The sequence below is a fragment of the Arachis ipaensis genome, chromosome B9 (genome assembly GCF_059453495.1).
Source record: "Arachis ipaensis isolate K30076 ecotype BB chromosome B9, ASM5945349v1, whole genome shotgun sequence".
NCBI classification, from domain to species: domain Eukaryota; kingdom Viridiplantae; phylum Streptophyta; class Magnoliopsida; order Fabales; family Fabaceae; genus Arachis; species Arachis ipaensis.
This window is the reverse complement of record NC_142444.1, coordinates 22,757,083-22,779,844: the sequence shown is the minus strand read 5'-3', so window position 1 is coordinate 22,779,844 and position 22,762 is coordinate 22,757,083. Positions and strand designations below refer to the sequence as shown.

At 30.3% G+C, this 22,762-nt stretch overlaps 1 protein-coding gene and 2 pseudogenes across 1 annotated transcript; all 3 read left to right on the top strand.

Annotated features, from left to right (window-relative positions):
* Positions 1-810, top strand: LOC148544010 (uncharacterized). Its single transcript, XM_088498243.1, has 2 exons — positions 1-515; positions 603-810. Exons 1-2 carry the CDS (start codon positions 135-137, stop codon positions 717-719), a joined length of 498 nt encoding a protein of 165 aa, XP_088354369.1. The 5' UTR covers positions 1-134; the 3' UTR covers positions 720-810.
* A 17,398-nt stretch (positions 811-18,208) lies between these two features.
* On the top strand, positions 18,209-20,108 carry LOC148544009 (uncharacterized; annotated as a pseudogene).
* A 113-nt stretch (positions 20,109-20,221) lies between these two features.
* Positions 20,222-21,870, top strand: LOC148544008 (SNF2 domain-containing protein CLASSY 3-like; annotated as a pseudogene).
* Positions 21,871-22,762: the final 892 nt, after the last annotated feature.

Genomic DNA, 22,762 nt, shown 5'->3' with positions numbered 1-22,762 from the left:
TATGACTCAGTAGCAGCCGAGGTAAAATGCCAATGCTTATTATTTGAGTCGAGAGGGATATTGTGCCGTCACACACTAAGTGTGTTAAGTTTTGAACGAGTAAGCCAAATGTCATCGAGATATATATTGGAACGATGGAGCAAGAAGGTAAAGTGGCGACACACACACATCAAGAGCAGCACGACGAGCCATTGTTGGAGCCAAGAAGCAAGAGGTTTGACGAATTGGTTTTTCGTTCGCAAAATATTTGCGAATTTGCATCAGAATCGGAGGAGCTTACTGCAATTATGCACCGTGCGTACGATAACGTCATGGTTGAGATGGAATCAATGAAAGCCAAAAGGAAGGGGACATATTCTTTATCTCACGAAGACGCCAACTTGGAATCTGTTAACGAGCTTCAAAGCCCTCCAAGGATTCGAACAAGAGGACGTCCCAAAAATAGGCTAGGTTCAAAGTTGGATAAACAGATTGCAAATGCCCCAAAGAAGAAGAAAACGAAAGTTTTAAACGAGGTAAAAGTGATGTTCTTTAAATATGTGGTGATTGAGTTTAATTTTCTCGTTAATAGTTTAGCTAATATGTGAGTTTATTATATCTAGTTAAATCTCTTTGCTGCTGCATCAGTGGTGCGTTCAAATTCAAGCCAATATCAAGGACGTGTTATGAATTATCAGTTCAGGGAACCAGTAGCAGCGGATAACTTTTTGGGTGTATAGTTACAGAATATGGGTGTAAAAGAACTATTTTTTTGGTGTATTTTTGAATTTTCTTGTGTTTCACATTTTACTTAGGGTTTAGGGTTTTAGGGTTTAGGGTTTAGGTTTTAGGGTTTAGGGATAAAGCATTAGTGGATAGAAGTCTGGTGTATTTTTAACTTTCCTTGGGTGTAAAATGAGATCTTATGGGTGTAAAAATCAATGATCTGGGTGTATAGTAGGTTGGTTGGTTTAGGGTTTAGGGTTTAGGGTTTATAGTTTAGGGTTTAGGGTTTTAGGTTTTAGGGGTTTGGGTTTAGGGTTTCAGGGTTTAGAGTTTTGGGATAAATCATCAGGGGATAGATATTTGGGTGTATATTCAACTTTCTTTCGGTGTAAAATGTCAGGTTATGGGTGTATATTTAGTTTGATGTTTTCCTTCATATTATAGTACCTGTAATTCAGACATTTTAAATACAGCAGAGAGAGTTTTACTCATAATTGGCAAATTTTTACATCATCTGTTCAATTTCTTACAAGACTATATAATAGTTACATTAATTAGTGTCAATATCATTAGAATCTATCTGACAATATGGACTCAATAACAATGAGGATGGCTTGGACAGTCTTATTGCATTACTTCCCCTAATGGCTTCAGCTTTGTCTTGATTCATTTCATGGAATAGAATCCGGAAAGCATATTCTACTCTAAAGTGGTCCACCTTGTCCTACAGTTAAAAAGAATATTCTGTTTAATCAACCATGTTAATTGAGTAAAGTAATACAGAGTTATTTAGTTTTAAACACATTTACCTGGGTCCAATTGTCCCACTCATACTTCAACCTTTTAATGTTTTTGGGCTGAATTATCTCAAGCCACTTCATTATGTAAATAGCACAGTCATAGCTGAAAACCAAGAAAATAAATTACAAATTACATATTGGAAAGGTTAATTTTCAGAGTGAAAGATTTATACCTTGTCTTTTGGCCTGAGATGTTAATGTATGGCGGTTCAATTTCCTTGTCCTTGTCCCTTCTCTTCAGAGGTGCCCCCCATCATATACTCTAATTCGTGAAATTACATATCTCTTAAAACACAAAACAAATCATTAATACATGAATAAATTTAATAAAGGAATACACCCAAAGGAGCACAAACTTACACCTTATATTGAACAGAAATACATTCAACTATTAAAATACAGAACACAGAACCAACTTACAATGAATGTATTTAGGGCCATTCTCTTATCGGACGGAGATGTCGTGTGAATTGGGTCGAGTATATAAAATTTCCGCTTTCTTGTATCAGCCAACCATAACCACCAATGTTGTGAATAACAAACAGGTGCAAAAATCTGAAGTATGTCCAGATTGAACACTGTTTTAGTTTGTTTGGCCTATAAGTAAAGAATGGTAATAAGAAGTTTTAGAAATGAAAACTTACATAACGATGCGATGCTAATTTTTTAAGGTCCAAGAAGGGTATAAATATTGGATAGTCTTCCACCCTGAATGGCTTATTATTTTTAGGCGGTAAGAATACCCCCTTCAGGATGATTTGCAATGGCCATGTTCTGCAAAAATTGTGAACCACCAAATGAATACAGAAAATACACACAAACAAATGCAGAAAATACACCCAAATGAATACACAACTTACACACAATTGAACACATAAAATACACCTAAATGAACACATGAAATACACCCAATTTAACACAGCAAATACACCCAAAGGAATGCAGAAAATACACCCAAAATTCGTTGAAGCAACCCTTACCACAATATTAGGAGGGAGACAATATACTTCTTCTTGAAACCTTTTAATCTTTTGCTAGTTTAGGATGAGGCACATGGCAGAGATAATCTAGAAAAAGATGCCGAAATCAATTTACATCAATCAACATTGCAGTTAATTTTGGTGATAAAAACATTAAGGTTATTGTAATATTACCTCAGCTTCTATATGCGTTTCAGCTGCGAGTGATGCGAGGTGGATTTTTGATAAAATGTAACTATATTGTGCTTTGAGTGTGCACACGGTGTCATACTCATTAGTTAGTCCATTTTCGTATGTCTTCACTCGTGTGGCCCAGATGTAGCATTTCTCTTTCATGTCAGCCGTATTTTCATTCGTCCTCGCATGAGTTTTAAACTTCTCGAAACTCTCTCCGCCACTTTCCTTTCGAATCTGTGGACTTTTTCCTTTTGTTGTCACCCCACCACTTGCAATTTTTTCTACCTGATCCCCTAATTGTTCTAGCAGTTTTGGGGTTTCAGGAGTCTTTGCCCTCTCTCCATCTTGCGTTTCCGCCCGCTCCTGCATTGCTGCTTCTTCTTGGCTTGAATTAGTCAAGCCAAGGCTGAATGATGGCATCTGACCTTTTTTAGGAACGTACGATGCTGTCCGTGCCATCATCATCAGCGCAGCAGCGTCTTCTGGGGCTGGATTACTGCGTGATCATGTATAACGTATTTTAAGAATAAGAATATACGAATGATAACAAAACATTGATTTTACTCTGATGAACTTACATTTTAGATGGAGCTGGTGGAAGCGTGGGTGTGCTTTCTTTAGGTTTTTGGGGTGGTTCAGGAATGCTTCAGGGTTACATAAAATTAATCAGGTTATAAAAAAACTAGTCAGAGATCAATTGTGAAAATATACACCCCAACAGGGGAAATATACACCCAAACTGTAACTAAATACACACCCAAGACTATTCCTTACCTTTTTGTAGTTCCTTCATTATTTTCTTCACTTGGAGACTTTTCAGGTGTTGGTTCAATTTCTGGCACAGGGGTTGGTTCATTTTCTATCACAGGGGTTAGTTCAATTTCTGGCACAGTGGTTGTTTGGGATAGTGGTAGACAAACTTGAATCGGAACTCTAAACAAGAAGAAAAATAAAAGGTTAACAAAGCCCCCGAAAATAAAATGATTATAAGGTTGAAATTTTCTTGAAAAACTCACATTGCAAGCGCTTCTGTTTGCAACTGTGTCTCTACCCGCACAACCATCATGTTCTCTTCAGCTGGCTCACTGGCTGACTCTTCAACCAGACTCAACCTAAAATACACCCTAAGAAAGTCAAAAATACATCTGAAGCATTCAAAAGAAAGACAGGCTTTGTTTTTTGAGAACTTACATACTTCCAGTTTTTGCTTTTTTTTCCTGCCTTTTTTTTCTCGAATAAAACATTAAAGGGCTTTTTTTTCTAAAAAAAAATACATACAGAATTAAAAGTAGAAGGTAATAAAAAAATAAAAGCAACGATTATTAGAAAGAGAAATTACATGCTCTCTGCTGGTTTGTTTATGCTGCTTTGATTTGTGTGTCCTTGAGACGAAGGATCATCACTTCCTAAGTTTACGTCCGGTATTCTAAACATAATAGAGTACATATTCTTCATAAAAAATACCATACTGTTAAATCAGAATAATAAGATTTTATCAAATAAAGCTTCTTACGTTTCAAATGAGACATAGTGACCTTCCGTCGATCGCATGTCAGCTTCCTTCTCCCTGGAAAACAAGAAACAATTATCAGCAAAGAAAACACCTTAAAATCTAAAATATACACCCCAACAAGACATACCCCTGTGCAGCAGATTTTTCATTCTTTTCCCTTAAGAATTCATCTAATTCTTCAGTTCCAATTTCAGATCTGACAGTACATGCATAAAAGAACATGTTAACAAATATAATTTTGATGATAGACGGTAATATAGCTTACAAAGTACTGTACCCATGATAGGATTGAGCTTGCTCAGGAGATAAATCCTCAACAATGACCTTTTTCTTTTTGGATTGTGTCCTGGGGAAAAAAAAACAAGTATGAATCAGAAATACAAAATTAAATTGATCAGAAAATACTATCCAAAGAAGTGCTTACTTTTGTGGTGTTCTCTGAGTCTTTTTCTTTGTTTTTTGCTTCTCTACTGGTGATGATTCTTCGCTTCTAAAAGTTAATAAGAGACGCTCTGTTAATACATAAAATCTTGATAATAAACCCAAAGGAAAGCAGTAATAATTTCAGAACATTACTCATCATTTGATTCAGATTCTGAATCTGAATCCTCCTGAATCTTCTTTCTTTTTTTGGACTCCATTCTGGAAGACAAACAATCATCATTTGAAAACACCCAAATGAATGCACAAAATACACCCAAATGAATGCACAAAATACACCCAACTGGATAAACAAAATACATCCAAGTATGTTACTTACTTTTTGGCTTTTCGGGTGGGTTGTTTCCTTGTTGAATCCTCTGAGTCTTCTTCAGTCTCAAACTCAGAGGTAGAATCGACTTCACTTTCAGTTGTTTCAGTCTCAGATGATGATAATGAACTTGCCTTCCTTTTTTTTTTGTTTTTTTGGTTTTTTTGTTTTTTTTCTTTTTTCTTTATTTCTTTCATTTTCTCCTTTGTTTCGGCCATCTTTACAATTCCCTGATACATTAGAAATTTTAGTTAGCAGCATTCAAGTAAATAAAATACACCCAAGATATTCTTTTCACTTACCATATGTTCCTCCATTTCTGCTCTCATTCTTTCAACCAACTGCTCTCTAGTCCAGTTGGCAATCCAGGGTTCTGGAGGTCTTTCTTCTCTTTTCTTGTCTTTATTTTTTGATAGATGGAAGTAAACTATCATCAGGGCAAACAGGCAGCCGTCAATTGCCTTTTTCTTTTTCAGATTGTAATCTGTTATTCCCTTGATGATAAGATTCAGAACATGTGCTCTCCAGTTCCCCTCTGTTATCGTGTCCATCTTGAAAATTGGTGCCAGGTGCACAGGAAAGATTTTGTTTATTGTGGTTGATAACAGAAACGCCATCTGTATATAGAGGATGAAAATCCTCTTGAACATGAGGCGATCCTATTCATTATCAACACCAATAGCCATCATCTCATCTGTTAGATTTTTTAGGGTCTTCTCCTGGAATCTTCTAAAAATTTGTTTGTTGTCTTCAGAAATATCCTTATAATTGACTTTTTGAGGTAGTAGATCTCCTACAAAAAGGGAAACAACATTGTATGAAAATCACTTGAAATACATCCAAGCATCACTTGAAATACACCTCAATATGGCTCATATACACCTATGTTTGTAACGAGTTACCTGATGCGTTGTTGCCAAGCGCAGCCCCTATTGTTCTTGGTCTTACTTTAAACGAACCGTAGCCAGTTTCGAGTGTGTTTTTCCCTAATTTAAAGGAGTTAGCTAACTCCTTTAATATTTGGTGATGCACCCTTAGCGGCGGGATGTACATCAGGCCACCAAATCCCAAATTCCTAACAATTGCTTTCTTCTCCTCGCTCATATTTCTGAATTTCTCACTCAACAGATGGGTTGCACACTTTAGGTCATTGGTTTGCTGTAAATAAAGCAAAATTAGGGTCAGATATATTTCTATTATGAAAAAATGATTTGATCCAAGACATATATACATTTTTTTCAGCTTGATTTTTGCTTGCCATTTTTTTTTGAAATGAAAAATACACCCATAGATATCAGCCAGATATACCCATAGATCAGCCACATACACCTATACGGATTCTCATAAGTATTTAATTATATCAGTTCAAAATGATGTTCAATTCACTCAAATATGCATAAATATACAAGGTCAAGCAATATACACCCAAGGACAAGCAATATTAGAACAGTTGCAACAGTTGATTATATTACATAATATCAGTTCAGAAATATACACCCAACAAATTATGCCATATACACCCACCAAATTACTCTATATACACCCACCAAATTACGCAATATACTCCCAAAAATCAGTTACGAGAAGAACTAGAACAAGAAGAACAGTAAAACCTAGAACAACTAAGAAGAATAGTAAAACCTAGAAGAACTTAGAAGAACAGTAAAACCTAGAACAAGAAGAACATCAAAAACAGTAAAATGAGAGCTAGAACAAGAAGATCAGTAAAACCTAGAAGTACATAGAAGAACAGTAAAACCTAGTTCTTCAATTTCGAAATCAGAAACAGAAATGTGAAAGATCTACAAGATGAGTAAAACAGTAACGTACCTTGAGTAATATTTCTTCATTTTTTCTGGAGATTGTTGATGGAGAGTTCTGTCTTTTGTTGATGGTTTCTGCTAATCTTTGTGACGAGTTCGAACATCTCTTCAGTTTGGAATGTTCTTCGAAACTTGACGGTTTGTGTTTTCTTCGAAGGAGAAGAGGAAGAGTGCGCCATAACGAGCGCTTTTTGCGAAGTGTAACCGTTGAGTGACGCGCGTGGGATTGACGCTCCATTCAAAGGGAGTGAGTGCGCGTGTAGTGTTTCTAGGCTGGGCCAACTTGTAAGGCTTGTAAGCCTTATTTGCTTGTATGTGTAGCAGGCCCCATTTGATTATAGTATTTTTTAATTTTAAAAATTAATTAACTTAAGTATTTTGAGATTTAAGTTTAATTATTTATATTTAATTTATCACATTATATCAAAATTCATTCTTATTATACATACTAAAACATATATTATGTTATTATCTTTTAATTAGTATGCTAACTTCTAAAAATGATTGTTTCCACATTTTAATATGCATTTAAAACAGTTTCTTAGAAAGATTTTTTCTTTTAACCTGTGAATCTAGAGCTTTACATTTATTTTTTTTTTAAATTACATAAAGCTTGTTATTCCATTCTCTCCTATTCTTCCTTAATTATGAAAAATTAAAATTAAGCAACAATTCATACTGGCTTACAATTATTTATATGTTTTTTTAAAATTGTTATTCGTACATTAAAATTAATCATTAAAATCAGTCATCAATATATTTGTTATAAATATATATCTGATTAATTTATTTTCAATGTGTATTTATACTTTAACATGTATTTTATACTGATGGCTGACGTCGGTAGCTGATTTTAGTATACACGTAGCATAATCGATGTCTTTTACTTGAATTCGATACTGCTTTAAATTATTTGGAATTATTTCGCGATTATGTTGTGAATTTTTTATTTGAGTAAAACTTCACCCCGGCCTTGATAATTTTACGAAATTCATTTCCGCCCCTTAACAAAAGCATAATCCCATCGCGATTCCTATCCATCACTTTCCTCAGCATTCTAATCTTTCTGTTAAAGTCTCTGTCAATAGGAGGCAAATACAATCCTAAGTATCAAATAACATTCGTACGTGTAACAGAACATTCCTAAATGTCATTGGATAATTTTTTTGGGACAAATTGACCCCTGGTATAGTAAGCAAAACACCAATGTTTTAAAGAGGCCAAAATGTTGCGTTTCACACCAACGACGTTATATAGAAAGAATCTTCCATTCTTCTCCCTTCTTTACATTGACAATTAAGAAAATCCTAAGTCAACACCCTCTTTCGCGCTAGAAATTATCCAGCAAAGGACACCGTGACGGAGGGCGAATGACAACATAACAATGTAGTGATGGAGAAGAGCTGACGTCATTGTGACATTGTGGTGACGGGCTATACAAGGAACACGAGGTAGGTTATTTGTTTTGTTTTCTATCATTTTTCTATGTTTGATTGTGGTCCTATGAGTGTGGTCTTGTTAGGTGGTCCTCCTTCATAGCTTCATTGTATGCAATTTGTAGTTAGTGACTTGTCTAGTTGTTAGGACTACAAATATTTTTTTTTTGTTTTAGGGTTTAGTAAAGAAATCAAGTAATGAAAATAAGTTAACAATTTCTAATTAGTGTTGAGTGAGGTATTATGCGTTAATTAAAAATTATTTTTGTTAGAGTTTAGTTTAATTTACTGTTACGTTTGCTACAAATAACTTACAAAATTGTGTCTGTGTTTCACTGTGGATGATGGTTTGAAAGAGATAAGAATGGTGTACCCAACTATATTGATGATAAGGTTCATAGGTTTCCTAAGTTGGATATAGACTTTATGAATTTCAAAGACTTAGTGAAAATGCTTAAGGGCTTAAGTTACCAAACTCACAAGGAGATATACTGGCAAGACCCTATTGTAGGGGATATTGAGTCTGGACTCCACATTCTCAAAGGAGACAAAGAGATTAATAAGATGTGTGATAATAAAATGGCTAACATAAAGACTGATGAACTATATGTCTATTGTGATCATGATGAAAATAATCCTGAGTTGTTGGAGGCTGCTACTGATTTGGAAAGAGATACTGACTCATCTATTGATGATGGTTATGAGAGTGCAGAAGATGAAACTTACAAGTCTCCTCCCACCTAGGTTTGAATCTGATAATAGTAGTAGTAGTCGTGAGATTTTTGACTCCAAAAAAGAAGAGATTAACAATAAAGAAGAAAAATTTGACTAAAAAAAGATGAATATTTCTACAAATAAAAGAAATGTCACTCCAAAAAAGAACGTGACTCCAAAAAAGAAGAATGGCAAGACAAAAGAGGCTGTGGATCACTCTCTTAGTACTTAGAAAAAAAAAGGCAGCAAAGAAATATGTAGGCAGGACTAAAAAACATATTTGAGCTCAACCAGATATTATAGATGGATAGAATATTGGGTCTACAACAACAGCAAGCCCAAATGTTATGAAATGTGAAGATTGTGGATTATCGAAGCAAGTTCATTTTGACTATGTGTGAAGACCTAAGGTGTTATGTTATGAAAAAGATGACCTTCCATAAAAAGTTGATGAAGTATATTGAAAATTTGGCTCCAGTTCAATAGCAGAAGCTAGATCAGATTATTAAACTAGAAAGTAACAAATGGAATACTGAATGAACAGGTGATGATGATAGAGTCATATTTGAGGTTCAAAGGAAGAATCACAAAGTTGGTGTCAATCTTAGAGAGAAAACATACACTTGTAATATATGACAACTAACAAGTATAAAATTAAGGTTTTGTAATTAAAAATTATTATGCATAGATTGAAATGGTAGTTTGCTAAACTGTTGATTTTGCTTATGCATATATTATGATTGCTTAGGTTTACTATGCAAGCATGCTGTAGCTGCTATTTTTAGATTTCACAAACTAAATCTTAAACCAGAAGACTTTATTCATGAGTAGCTTACTATGAATGCTATTTCAGGATCTACCTTTTTTTAGCTTTATAAAGATTGCCTAAAGATCGGTGATAGTTTGTTCAAATCGACAAACTTAGCTACTGACATAAAGTTTGCCTATGAGTTCGACGAACTTGCTCTCACTACGATACAATGTTGATCTTATTGCTATACAAGTGTAATAGCCCGTGCCATACACGTGATAAGATTGAAATTATAATTTTAAATTCTTTTGTTAAGATTAATTTGAATTATAATAATTTGATTAATAAAAATATAACATATAATATTGTTTATTTTTTCTTAATCTATATTAAATGTATTAACTCTAAAATAGTTATTAATTAGTTTTAGTAATTTATTTTTTTCAATAAATTAAACATATATACTCAATGTGACCATAAATAATCTAATAAGACCCACCAACAATTTTTTATATGTTGTTTTACTGTCAAGTAAGAACATATTAAAATCAACTCAAAATAAATAATAAATTATTAGAGAATTCTAATGCACAAATTTCTCTAATAAACAATAAATAATTTAAACCCACCAAAAAATAACTCAACACTTTTCTTTGATACCTGCAAAACATATACCTGAAATAATATTATATCAATGTTAGTATACAGTTTTACAATCATCGACCGTATTTACTATATGTGACTCCTTCTTAAAAGTTATTCTACATACGTGTGCATTCGAAAGATAAATTACTGGACTTTATTTTATTTTTCTAAATTACTATAATTATGCATTATTCATTAAATGCTACTTGTAATATAATTGTAATATTGTAATATAATTATAATAAAGATATTTTTCTAAAATAAATTTATAAGAGAGAATAGTGGTTTCATTTTGGAAGGAAAATGAATTTATGAGGAATTAACACTTTACTTTTATTAGTTGATAATGTATTAAATATTAATTTTATATAATTATAATAAAGATATTTTCTAAATTAGTATAATCATGCATTATTCGTTAAATGTTAATTGTAATATAATTATAATAGAGATATTTTTCTAAAATAAATTTAGAAGAGAAAATAGTGATTTCATTTTAGAGGAAAAATGAATTCATGAGAAATTGACACCTCACTTTTATTAGTTGGAGGAAAAATCCAGTTTTAGTATATTTCTCGTTATTATATATTTTTCTCTAATCATATATCCACTGTTTTCTTTCCTTTGTTTAAGCATTTTGGATATAGGTTTAATTTATCGTAGTTCTCACTTCTTAGTCATTCTATTAGATGTAGTTGATAACTATTGAAATTCTAAGAAAAAAAATATATTATTATATGATAGAATTAATATGAATATATTTTGTTATTAAATACACACAGTTAATGTAAAATAAAATTACACATAAAAAAAAAGCAAAGAAAATAAAATTAAAATAGCAAAAACGATAAAAAGATTATTTTTACAATTTTATTTTGTCATTTTATGTATAGAAGATTAGAAAATAATAAACTTTTGACTAAATTAAGTTTGTATTTGTTGTATTCAAATTAAATAAGTAATAAGTTATATTATTTTAATTTATTCCTTAAATTTATATATCATAAAAATCAAATCAATATACATAATTTTAAATTATGTGATACTTAAATATCTAATAAAATCAATTAGTTGATATAATTAATGCATCATAATGAATTGTATTTAATGAGTTAAACAAAATAAATTAGAAACTCTCTCAGAAACATGCTAAGTTAACTCTATCATTAAATGTAAAAAATCAATTTTTATATAATAGAATCGATAATATAATAGACGGCGAGAAAGAGAAAGATAAACATTTTAGATCTTAGGTTATTTCATTTGGATGTTGTAATGTTGGTATCACATTATTTTACTTATTCTACCCTATGGACCTTTTTGCAACTTTATTTCAGTATCAATAGAATTTTACTACCTTTTAGTAATAAATTAAAATCCAAAATAAAATTAAAAAAAAGTAAAGAATATAAAATTATTGATTGAAATTTTATTTTATTTTTTGTTATTATAACAGGTATTTTTATTTAATATACTAACACCGTACAAAATTAATCTAAAAAAAGTATAAAATATAAATAAATATACTAAATTAGGAGATAAAATTATATTTGTTATCTCATTTTTATTTTTAGCGCACAATAGAATATCATGTACTCAACATAATTTAAGATGTAAATTATAATTAATTATACTTTTTATTTTAAAATATTTAAAATTAATCTTAATATAAATAAAAATAATTTAATATATTAAATAAATTAATAGAATAATATAAGTTAACTATTTTTTTATTAATTTTGTTATTTTTTTTACTACCTTTAAAATTACGACTTTTTTTTAAAATTTGACCGTGAAATAAAATTAGAGTTGTTGGTCTACACCATTAAAAAAAATAATACTATGCAATTACATTTGTACATATAACATGTTCCTAAATTTTTATATGCTAAACTTAAGATTATGTATTTTTTTGTTTATGTCGTAAATAAGTATTATTTATAATGATTCGTATTGATTTAAAAGCTTAAAAATTTTTATACGTATTAATTTTATATTTAATATTAAAACATGAAAATTTACTATGTTATTTTACTATTAATGTATGTAGTATTACATTATAAAATATAAATAAATGGTTATTATATAGCTTAGATGGATTGAACTAAATATAAAAATATAAAACAGAATTATATTATTAAATTTTAGTAATTTTAATTAGTTAATAATATAAAATAAGATAGAAGTGACTATTTATAATTGAATAGTTTTGATTGATTAGACTAAAAAAATCGAAAAATACTCTAAATAAAAAGTCAAATTAACTTTAATATTAAATTCATTAATACGATTTTAAATTTTATATAATAGTTAGATAATAAATTAGTAAAAGCAAATGGAAAGATGGCTTTAATTAGTATTTGATAAAATATTCATTTAGAATAATTAAAAAAAAGTAAAAGTATGATATTATTAAAATAATACATTTTTATATTTAAAATATATTTAAATAAAATATTTGTAAAATATAAAATTTAGAATAACATAGCTTCATGAATATTAATCATTAATCAATTATGAACTAATATAAAATTATAATACAATTTATTGATGAAAAATAATCAACAATTAATATTAATAAATATAAAAATCATCCAAACACTTTGATTAAATGTATGAGTGGTTAATTATCATTTATTATTAATAATATTTTGTTCATAACTAAAACTAAAAATATAATTATTCAGATTTAGATTTTAGAAGAATAAACGTATAAGTAACAAATAATCTATTTTATCATGGATATTTTAAATTAATGAATTAAATTAACTGATATAATGAATTATAATTAATTAATTGGTATAAATTATAATAAATTATATGATATTTAAAAAAAATAAAATGAATAAGAAGAAAATAAAAAGAAATAGAAGAGATAAAAGACTACAATAAAATAAATTAAGTGTGAGAGTTTTATTTTTTTTTACAATTTTATATCACATCCGCTTCAATAATAATAAATAAAAATACATCAACTTGATATCTAAGAGAAAATGATGAGATAAAATCATAACACAGTTTTAAAACAAAAGATTAAATTAAACCATAATATCATTGCACAACACAAATTGAAAGTAATTCCACACTATAATATACCACACAAACAGGTAAATGACTCAAGCTTAATTACGGAATTTTTTTTATTTATGCATACATGATAACACAATGGTCTATAAATGCTTCATGAATAACATATCATATATTGCTCTGAATGATGAGTACAGGAGTTGAAGAGTATGTGGTGGTTTGTGTCCACAATAGTTGACTTCTTGCGACGACGCTTCATAGGAAGAAAAAAAATTGTTGTAAAAGCTACCTAATGAAAGAGTGATTGGTAAATGAATGATATTTTCTTCTAGCATATATGGTCTTTTATAGTGGTAAAATAAAAATGGAAGGAATAAAATTTTATATTTTTATATTCGGAATAGAATTTGATATTTATCGTAATAAAATTAAATAACTAATCAGTTATAATTCATGTATTTAAATAAATAAAATAAATTAAATAAAAATATTTTTAAAAATTAATCAAATCAGTTAGTTGATACAAATAATTAGTATAATTAATTAAATTAATTAGTTGATATAATTAATTTATTATAATTGATTGGATTTAATAAATTAAATTAAAAAAATAAATAGAAAAATATATGAGACAATAATTTTTTAACTAAATTAATCTGTATTTATTGTATTTAATTATTATAAGTAACAAATCATCTATGCTATTATGTACCTTATAAATTAATGAATTAAAATAATTGATATAATAAATTACAATTATTTGATTGATATGAATTATAATAAATCATGTTATATTTAAATATCTAATCAAATTAATTAGTTGATATAATTAATTTACTGTAATAAATTGTATTTAATGAATTATAAAAAATAAATTAAGAAATACGCTCAAAAGTAGTGACGGATCCAAAAATTTTAAATAGTGGAGGTAAACATATAGCATATAAAAATAATAAAAAATATTTATAAATATATCAAAATATATAAAAAATAAATAATATTAAATATTAAATATTAAATAATTTGTATGTAATCATTATCAATATTAATATATTGATAAATAATGATATGGTTATTAATTTATCTTTCTGTAAATTAAATATAATAATAATAATAATAATAATAATAATAAATAAATAAATAAATAAATAAATAAATAAATAAATAAATAAAATTAATCAAAATATAAATAGATTATCTTCTAATCAATAATAAAAGTGAAATATATTTTTTATGTTATATTTTTTCAATAAATGATATCACGGGTAATTATTATTATTATTATTATTATTATTATTATTATTATTATTATTAAAAGTATTTTTAATTGATAATTGATAAGTAGTTTAATAATGCATTAAATATTGATTTGATATAATTATAATAAAGATATTTTTTATAAAATAATTTAGAATAGAGAATAGAAAAGTTCATTTTGGAGGAAAAATGGAGTCACGAGAGATCGACACCTCACCTTCATTAGTTGGGGGAAAACCCGGTTTTAGTATATTAAGTAGATATCATTACACAACACATATTGAAAGTAATTTCACACTACAATATACCACAAACAGGTAAATGACTTAAATTTAAATACGAAACATTTTTTATTTATGCATACATGATAACACCATGGTCTATAAATATTTCATTGATAACATATCTTATATAGCTCCGAATAATGAGCACGAAAGTTAGAGAGTGTGGTAGTTTATGTCCACGATAGTTGTCTTCTTGCAACGACGCCTCATAGGAAGAAAAAGAATTGTTGTAAAAGCTATCAAATGAAAGAGTAATTGGTAAACGAATGATATTTTCTTCTAGTTACATGGTCTTTTATAGTGGTAAAATAGAAATGGAAGGAGTTAAATTTTATATTTTTATATTAGGAATATAATTTGATATTTATCCTAATAAAATTATTATTATTATCAATATAAATGGGTTAACAACTTGCCACTAATAAAATCATTGGATAATGAATAAGAATTAGAAGGATATGAATATAATTAAAATGAATATAATTAAAATATTTAAAAATATTTTCGATTGATAATTAGTTTAATGATGTATTAAATATTGATTTTATATAATTATAATAAAGATATTTTCTTAAATGAGTATAATTATGCATTATTCATTAAAATAATAAAAAATATTTCTGATTAATAATTGATAAGTAGTTTAATAATGAATTAAATATTGATTTTATATAATTAAAATAAAGATATTTTCCTAAATTAGTATAATTATGCATTATTCATTAAATGCATTCATTTTGGAGGGAAAATGGGTTCACGAGAAAGTGACACCTCACTTTCATTAGTTGGGAGAAAACCCAGTTTTAGTATATTAAGTAGATTATTATTTTTCAATTAATATAATTTTATTCACTTAATTTAAAATTGTTAATTTTAAAATTAAATAGATATAGTTTAAATTAACAATTTAATTTAATTTGATAAAAATAAACGTAGTCGTATTATTATATTTATATGATTAATTATATTTATTATGTTTTAAAAAATATACTATTCAAAACCTTAATTTTAAATTAAAAAATAGTTTAATTATTCTGTGAGTACCTGTAGTTTTATCGAATTTTTAATTAGGACTCTTTATTTTTTTTTTCTTTTCAATTGGGTTCCTATATCATATTAAATTTTGTAATTAAATTCCTGCAGTGATAAAACATTGGAATTAACAGAATATTATGTTAAATAAAACGAATATGCCTAACACTTGAATAAATATTATATTTTGTTTAACAGAATATTCAATTGATTCCAATATTTTTGTAATAGCATGAACTTAGTTACAAAATTTGATATGATATAGAAACTCAATTAAAAAAAATATAGAGACCTAATTAAAAATTCAGTAAAACTAGCAGAATAATTAAACCTTAAAAAATAAATATACTCTTATTATTTTTAAATAAACATGATAAGCAAAATATATTATTTTGTTTTTATTATTTTACGCAAAAATACCTCTAATTATATTTTTTAGATAAGATTTATTAGTTTTTTCAAATATTGTACCTATATACATTTTAATGTTATTAGTATGAACTTTGAACTTTGAAGAATTATATCCAACTATCTTTTTTGTTGAGACACTTAAAATACCATAGTAGGTGAAGTTCCCTTAAAAAAATAATACAATGTTTATTAAAAATAATACGAGTATATTAATTTCTTAATTTAAAATTAACGATTTTAAATAGTTACTTTTTTAAAAACCAAATAAACATATTTAATCATATAAGTATAATAATACGATTATGTTTATTTTTATCAAATTAAATTAAGTTATTAATTAAATTATATCTATTTAAATTTAACATTTTAAAAATAATATAAATAAAATTAGATTAATTAAAATAAAAATATATCAACACGATTTAAATCGTACTGTAATAAGTTTACGAAATTCTAAAAAAAAATAAATCTTAAAAAATAAAATTAAAAAAAGTTGTTATGGGAAATAATAAATTTTTTTATTTTATTTCAATAAAAAATCAACACTAATAAAATACTAAAATTAAAAAAAAGTTGCTTAATAAATAAATAAAGATGAAAGAGAAAAAGAGAGAAAGTGAAGTGGCAGATTTTGATAATAGAAGAGGAAGAACATGGCGATGAAAAGGTTTTGGTATTAAATTTAGTATAAAAATAAAAAATTTTTCTGTAAATTTTTATAGAATTTTAAATAATAGAAGAATATTGTACCGGCCACTGTTATTTTGTGTTTAAAAATTATTATAAAAATATTTATTTTAAAATTGTATAATAAATAAAAATGATAAAATAATTTTTAAAAAAGATTTGACTTCTTTCAAAACTCTTAAACAATTTTTGAAAGGTTAAAACATATCTAAAAAACTGAAAGTCTAAAAAAAATTTGAATATTTTCAAACGGATCCAAAAAATTAGATAAAGACTAAAACATAATGTAATTTAAAAATGAGGATCATATTTCTCAATTTCGTAATTAATACTGTGGAATAAACATGATAGATATAAGTATCTTCTTATGTGGAGTTTCTCAGTTATACATTAAGAGTTTAATTCTAATATTTAACTCTTTTAAAATCTCAAATTAAGATATATGCAAAAGATTAAAAAAATTGACCTCATGCATTTGATATATTTTAAAGACAGTATATTCATCTGAGTGATACATTTTATTATTGTTTCTTTTTCTAAAAAATAAAGGATAAAATTAGGTGAAGAAATTGTCATCTTATATAGAAAAAATTTAAGTAAAACATAAATATAACAAATCATCAGAACTTTCGAAAAACATCATGAAAAAAAAAAAAGACATACGTACTAAAAGTGTAGCTTCATCAAAATACCTTTTTTATATTTCAAATTCGAACTCTAAAATTTAAAATAATTAATATTGTTACAGTAATATAGTTCTAACGTGGTTAAAAGTTGTTTCAGCAATTGTGTATTTCTTGGTGGTAGTCATACATCAAAATGAATAATTTTATGTTGGCAATGTTTGAAACATTTGTTCCCACAGCAGAAGCAACTTCTCTAATTCAGTTCTCCTGTCCGGGCTGTCCCAAATCTCCATTTTTATTTTTTGAATCTCCACTATGAGGCAAAAAATTTGGTTATGGGTTTATTGTTGGTGTTTTATTTGATAGTCACGTGGTCTAATTCATGGAGTTGTAGCACGTGAGGGGGTGCTGAGTCAGCATGGGAGAGGGTGTGTTACACATGTCAAACTGTCATTGGCTGATGAATTAAAAAGTGGGGGGAGTGCTGAGCCAGCACATGGGGACCGTGTTGAGTGCTCTATATATATGGCAAAGTTTGGTACCATTTTCATTGCAAGGAAGAGTGTTCTTTGATTGTGTTGCTAGTGTAATGGAGGGTACCACAAACTTAGTAGTGTATCGCAACGGTGAGATTATACGGAATACTCATGAAGGAGTGAGGTTTGTGTGTCAGAATCTATTTTCGTTTGTGGTTCCATACACCATGACGTTGATGGAGCTTCAAAACGGTCTCTGTCAAAGCATGGAGAATGGAATGTTGACGAGAGTGAGCAGGATTTTGTACCAGAATTCGGTTATAGTTTTTGGTGGTCTAATACAGTTTGATATTATGCCGATCATTGACGAAGCGAGTATGAAGAATATGTTCCAAATTCACCGGCAGACTCAGATGCGACAGCCACAGATTGAGCTGTATGTTGAGTTTGAAAATGTAGAGGCAGATGAGATTCAAAATGATTTAGATATAAAGGATGATAGAGCTACAATGTACGAAGTAATGAACAGTGACAGCGAAGAGGACCTCGAAGCCACTTATGAAGCTGGCGGCGAAGATGAGGATGGTGATGTGGGAGTCGAGGCAGCAGCGGAGATGTAGTGGTTCATCCCACAGTTAGTCAACCAATGAACATCCTACCTTTTATGCGTAATTTGGATCTTGACGCCATGAATGCACTGGAATTCCCGGAATATGCAAACATAAGTACGTGATGAGTGAATAATACGTTTTTGTGTTTTTATATTTTGGATGGATCAATGAATGATGATTTCTGCTTTCTGTAGGTACTGCTGACCCTGAGGACGGAGAGTTCAGGATTGGAATGGAGTATACTTCTAGAAAGTCTATCGTCGTAGCAATTAGAAGTTACACTATCTCTAGAGGATTCGACTACAATGTTTATGAGTCCAAGCCACAGACGTTCTATGCAAAATACAAGATGTATGAGCGTGGATGCGATTGGCTTATTCGAGCCAGCTTGATACAGAAAAAAGGTTGTTGGGAGATACGGAGATACAATGGTAAGCACACATACACCATGGAACGATTTCACAAGACCATTCCGAGTTAGACTCGGATAAAGTTGCTGAGGCTATAAGGCCATTGGTTGAGACTGACCTATCCATCAAGGTCAAATTTATAATTGCAGAAGTCCAGTCAAGGTTCAACTACACCATTAGTTACCGAAAGACTTGGTTGGCAAAGCAGAAGTTTATAGCCAAAATTTTTTGTGGTTGGGAGGATTCTTACCAAGTTTTGCATGGTGGGTCTCGGTCATGGTTTAGAAGATGCCAGGCTCAATTGTCCAAATAGAAACACAATCCCTGTACAACGGGAGTGAGGAGGCGGACGGTGTCAAAATACTTCACCGCATATTTTGGAGTTTCAATCCATGCATTAGGGTGTTCAAGCATTGCAAGCCTTTAGTTTAGATTGACGGCACACACCTATACGGAAAATACAAAGGTACACTTCTGGTTACAGTTGCACAAGATGGGAACTAGAACATTGTGTCTATCGCCTTTGCCCTGGTGGAGGGGGAGACAGCTGATGCGTGGCACTTTTTTCTCAAGAATCTACGAAGGCATGTAGTTAGAAAAGACGGTGTAAGTATGATCTCAGACCGACATGAGTCAATCCGGGCAACGGTAAATCGTTCCAGTGATGATTGGCAACCTCCAAGGACATGGTGGATGTTTTGTATAAGGCACATCGGTAGCAACTTCTTAAGGGCATTCAAAGTACCGCACCTCCAAAAACTTGTTGTCAACATAGGGTATTCAAGGACGGTGGAGGAGTACAACATCAACTATAAGAGGTTGGAAGAGCAAGGCGAGGCATATGCCTGGTAGTGCGATGCCATTGGACTTACACACTGGTATTAGCATTTGATGAGGGTCATCGATGGGACCATATGACGACGAACCTTGTGGAGTGCATTAATTCAGTGTTGAAGGGTGCCCGAAACCTCCCTGTGTTGGCCCTCTTCTGAGCAACTATTATCATTAAAACGAGCTATTTACGCGGAAGAGTGCCGAGACTCACAAATGCAAGCGTGCTGGATTTACTTACTCTATATTTGCATAACAGCGGATAGAAGCAAATATGCAACATGATGGAAATATAGTTGTCCATTGGTTTGATAGACGGAACGAGGTGTTTGAGGTGCGTGAAATGTCTAATGGAAAGGTGTTGGTAGTTGATCTTACGCGACAGACGTGTGACTGTGGGCACTTTCAGGTGGAACGACTATCTGTCCAGCCGCTCATAGGCTCTCCATCAATGGGTAGGCCAAATATATGAGAATACTTGGTTCCTTGAACCAAGAATACAACTTTACCATCTAGATATCCTCCTCGCTTGGAGCAAACCCCAGAAGGTGAAGCTGTATTCTTGGTTCAAAGAACTAAGTATTCTTGGAATCATCTACAGTTTATTTTAGAGGCTTACCGGCGTGAAGCCTGACAGAAGCTTGAAGGAGAATGCTACCAGAGAGGTCATGGGAAAAATCCTGCTTGAAGTTCCTAGATTATTGATATTGGATGAAGGACACACGCCACGAAATCAGAGTAGTCAGATTTGGAAGGTTCTTTCTGAGATTCAAACTCACAAAAGAATCATCATTTCCGGAACTCCTTTCCAGAACAATTTTCTGGAGCTTTACAATACAATCTGCGTGGTCAAACCGTCCTTTTTGGATACCAAACCTCCTAAGCTTAAAAAGTTCTGCCAAAGAAGATTGATGCAAGAGAAGAAAGAATCTAGAGGTTTCAGTTGGGAATTAGTTTTTTCATTCAGAACTGGGAATCTAAATGATGAGAACATCAAGCAGTTGAAGCAGCTGATGGATCCATTTATGCATGTTCACAAAGGCAATATTCTTCAGAAGAATCTTCCTGTCTTGAAAGATTGCGGGGTGACTTTGATGTCGGGTGATTTGCAGAAAATACTTCTTTAGGGCATTGAAGGACATCCGAATACACTGGCTTTCCATAGCAAGCCGGCCTTGGTGTCTGTCCATCCATCCCTTTTCCTTTGCTGTACTCTTTCACCTAAGGAAAGAGCTCTTGTTGACGTGGAATAGTTGAAAGCCCTCAAACTGAATCCAAAATGTTAGTGTCAAAACAAGATTTTTGGTGGAGTTTGTAAGGATATGTGATGCAATGAATGAGAAAATGCTTGTGTTCAGCCCGTTCCTTGATCCTTTGACTTTAATCATGGAGTAATTAAACTCAATTTTCAATTGGACTGAGAAAAAAGAAGTGTTCTACATGAGTGGAAAGCTGGATAAGAACCAAAGGCAGTTACTCATTCATTCCTTCAATGATATAAACATCCAAGCAAAGATCTTGCTTGCATCCACTAAATCTTCTTGTGAAGGAATCAGTCTGGTTAGTGTTTCAAGGGTGGTGCTACTAAATGTGGTTTGGAACCCTTCGGTCAAAAGGCAAGCTATCATCCGTGCTTATAGGCTGGGCCAAAAGAAGGTGGTCTACACTTATCATCTCATAACACATGGGACCACCGAGTACACGAAATACTGCCATCAGGCCAAGAAGGGCCGGTTGTCTGAACTGGTCTTTTCAGCAAGGAACACTGAACAGGATGAGCCCAAGAGTTCTGCCGTGGAATTCGAGGATGAAATTCTCGATAAGATGGTGCGCCATGGGAAACTGAAGGACTTGTTTGGTGACTGTATGGTGCAACTAAAGGATTGTGATTTAATTGATAATTTGGATCCTAAAATTTTCTAAAATTCAAGCTTAAGGTGGGAGTGGCTTCTTTGATAATGTTTACGTTGCTTTGCTGATTTTGTGCTTATCTTATACGTGTTCTATTATGGCTATTTTTTCATTATCTAATTCTTATACTCGAAATTGCAGTTGAGAGTTTCCAATACTGAAGAGTGCAGCCATTGTGAACAATTGTCACGTAGGAATAGGAACAGTCGAGAATGGTATTCTTATTTATGACGTATGTTAACATATCTATGTTTGTGTTTTATTTTAATAGAGAACATGGAGTTGTTTGTTGAAAGTTGTATTCTGACAATAAAAAAATATATATTTGATGTTAAAGACTTAAGTTTATGACTTTTTTTTAGAATGGAAGTTGTATTTTAAGATTTTATTTTATGGACTATATTTTTTATTTTGTATTTCTGGACTTGTAAGTTGTAATCTTGAATAAGATATGTTTGTGTGTTGTAATAATGTTTTGTAAGTTTTTTTATTTTTTAAAAATGTTCACTGTAATTTCCGTATAAATATTCAATATAAGGAGATGGAGAATGGAGACCTGCAGAGAACACGAGGAACGCGGGAACAGGGATGGGGGCAATTATTCCCCAATGGCAGGGATCGGGGCGGAGACAGGGACAAAATCTGAAGTAAGGGACGGGAGAAGGGAGGCATCCCCTGCCCCCACTCCACCCTAATGACATCTCTACTCTTTATGAAGATAGAATTAATTAACAAGCAATTATTAATAGCACACTATTAATTTTTCTATAATAGAATACAAAATTATCTCTGTATGACAAAAGATTGGAACCAAAATATACCTAAAAAAAGAAAATGCTTACTCTGTGGTATGGTAAGACATCTGAAGACTGAAATATATATCCTTCTCTATTTATGCGGAAAG

Bases quoted from the DNA above. Each gene is read 5' to 3' on its own strand.
- LOC148544010 (XM_088498243.1), top strand. From the start codon at position 135: ATGGAGCAAGAAGGTAAAGTGGCGACACACACACATCAAGAGCAGCAC. The intron at 516-602 runs GTAAAAGTGATG...TATTATATCTAG, and splicing joins AAACGAAAGTTTTAAACGAG to TTAAATCTCTTTGCTGCTGC.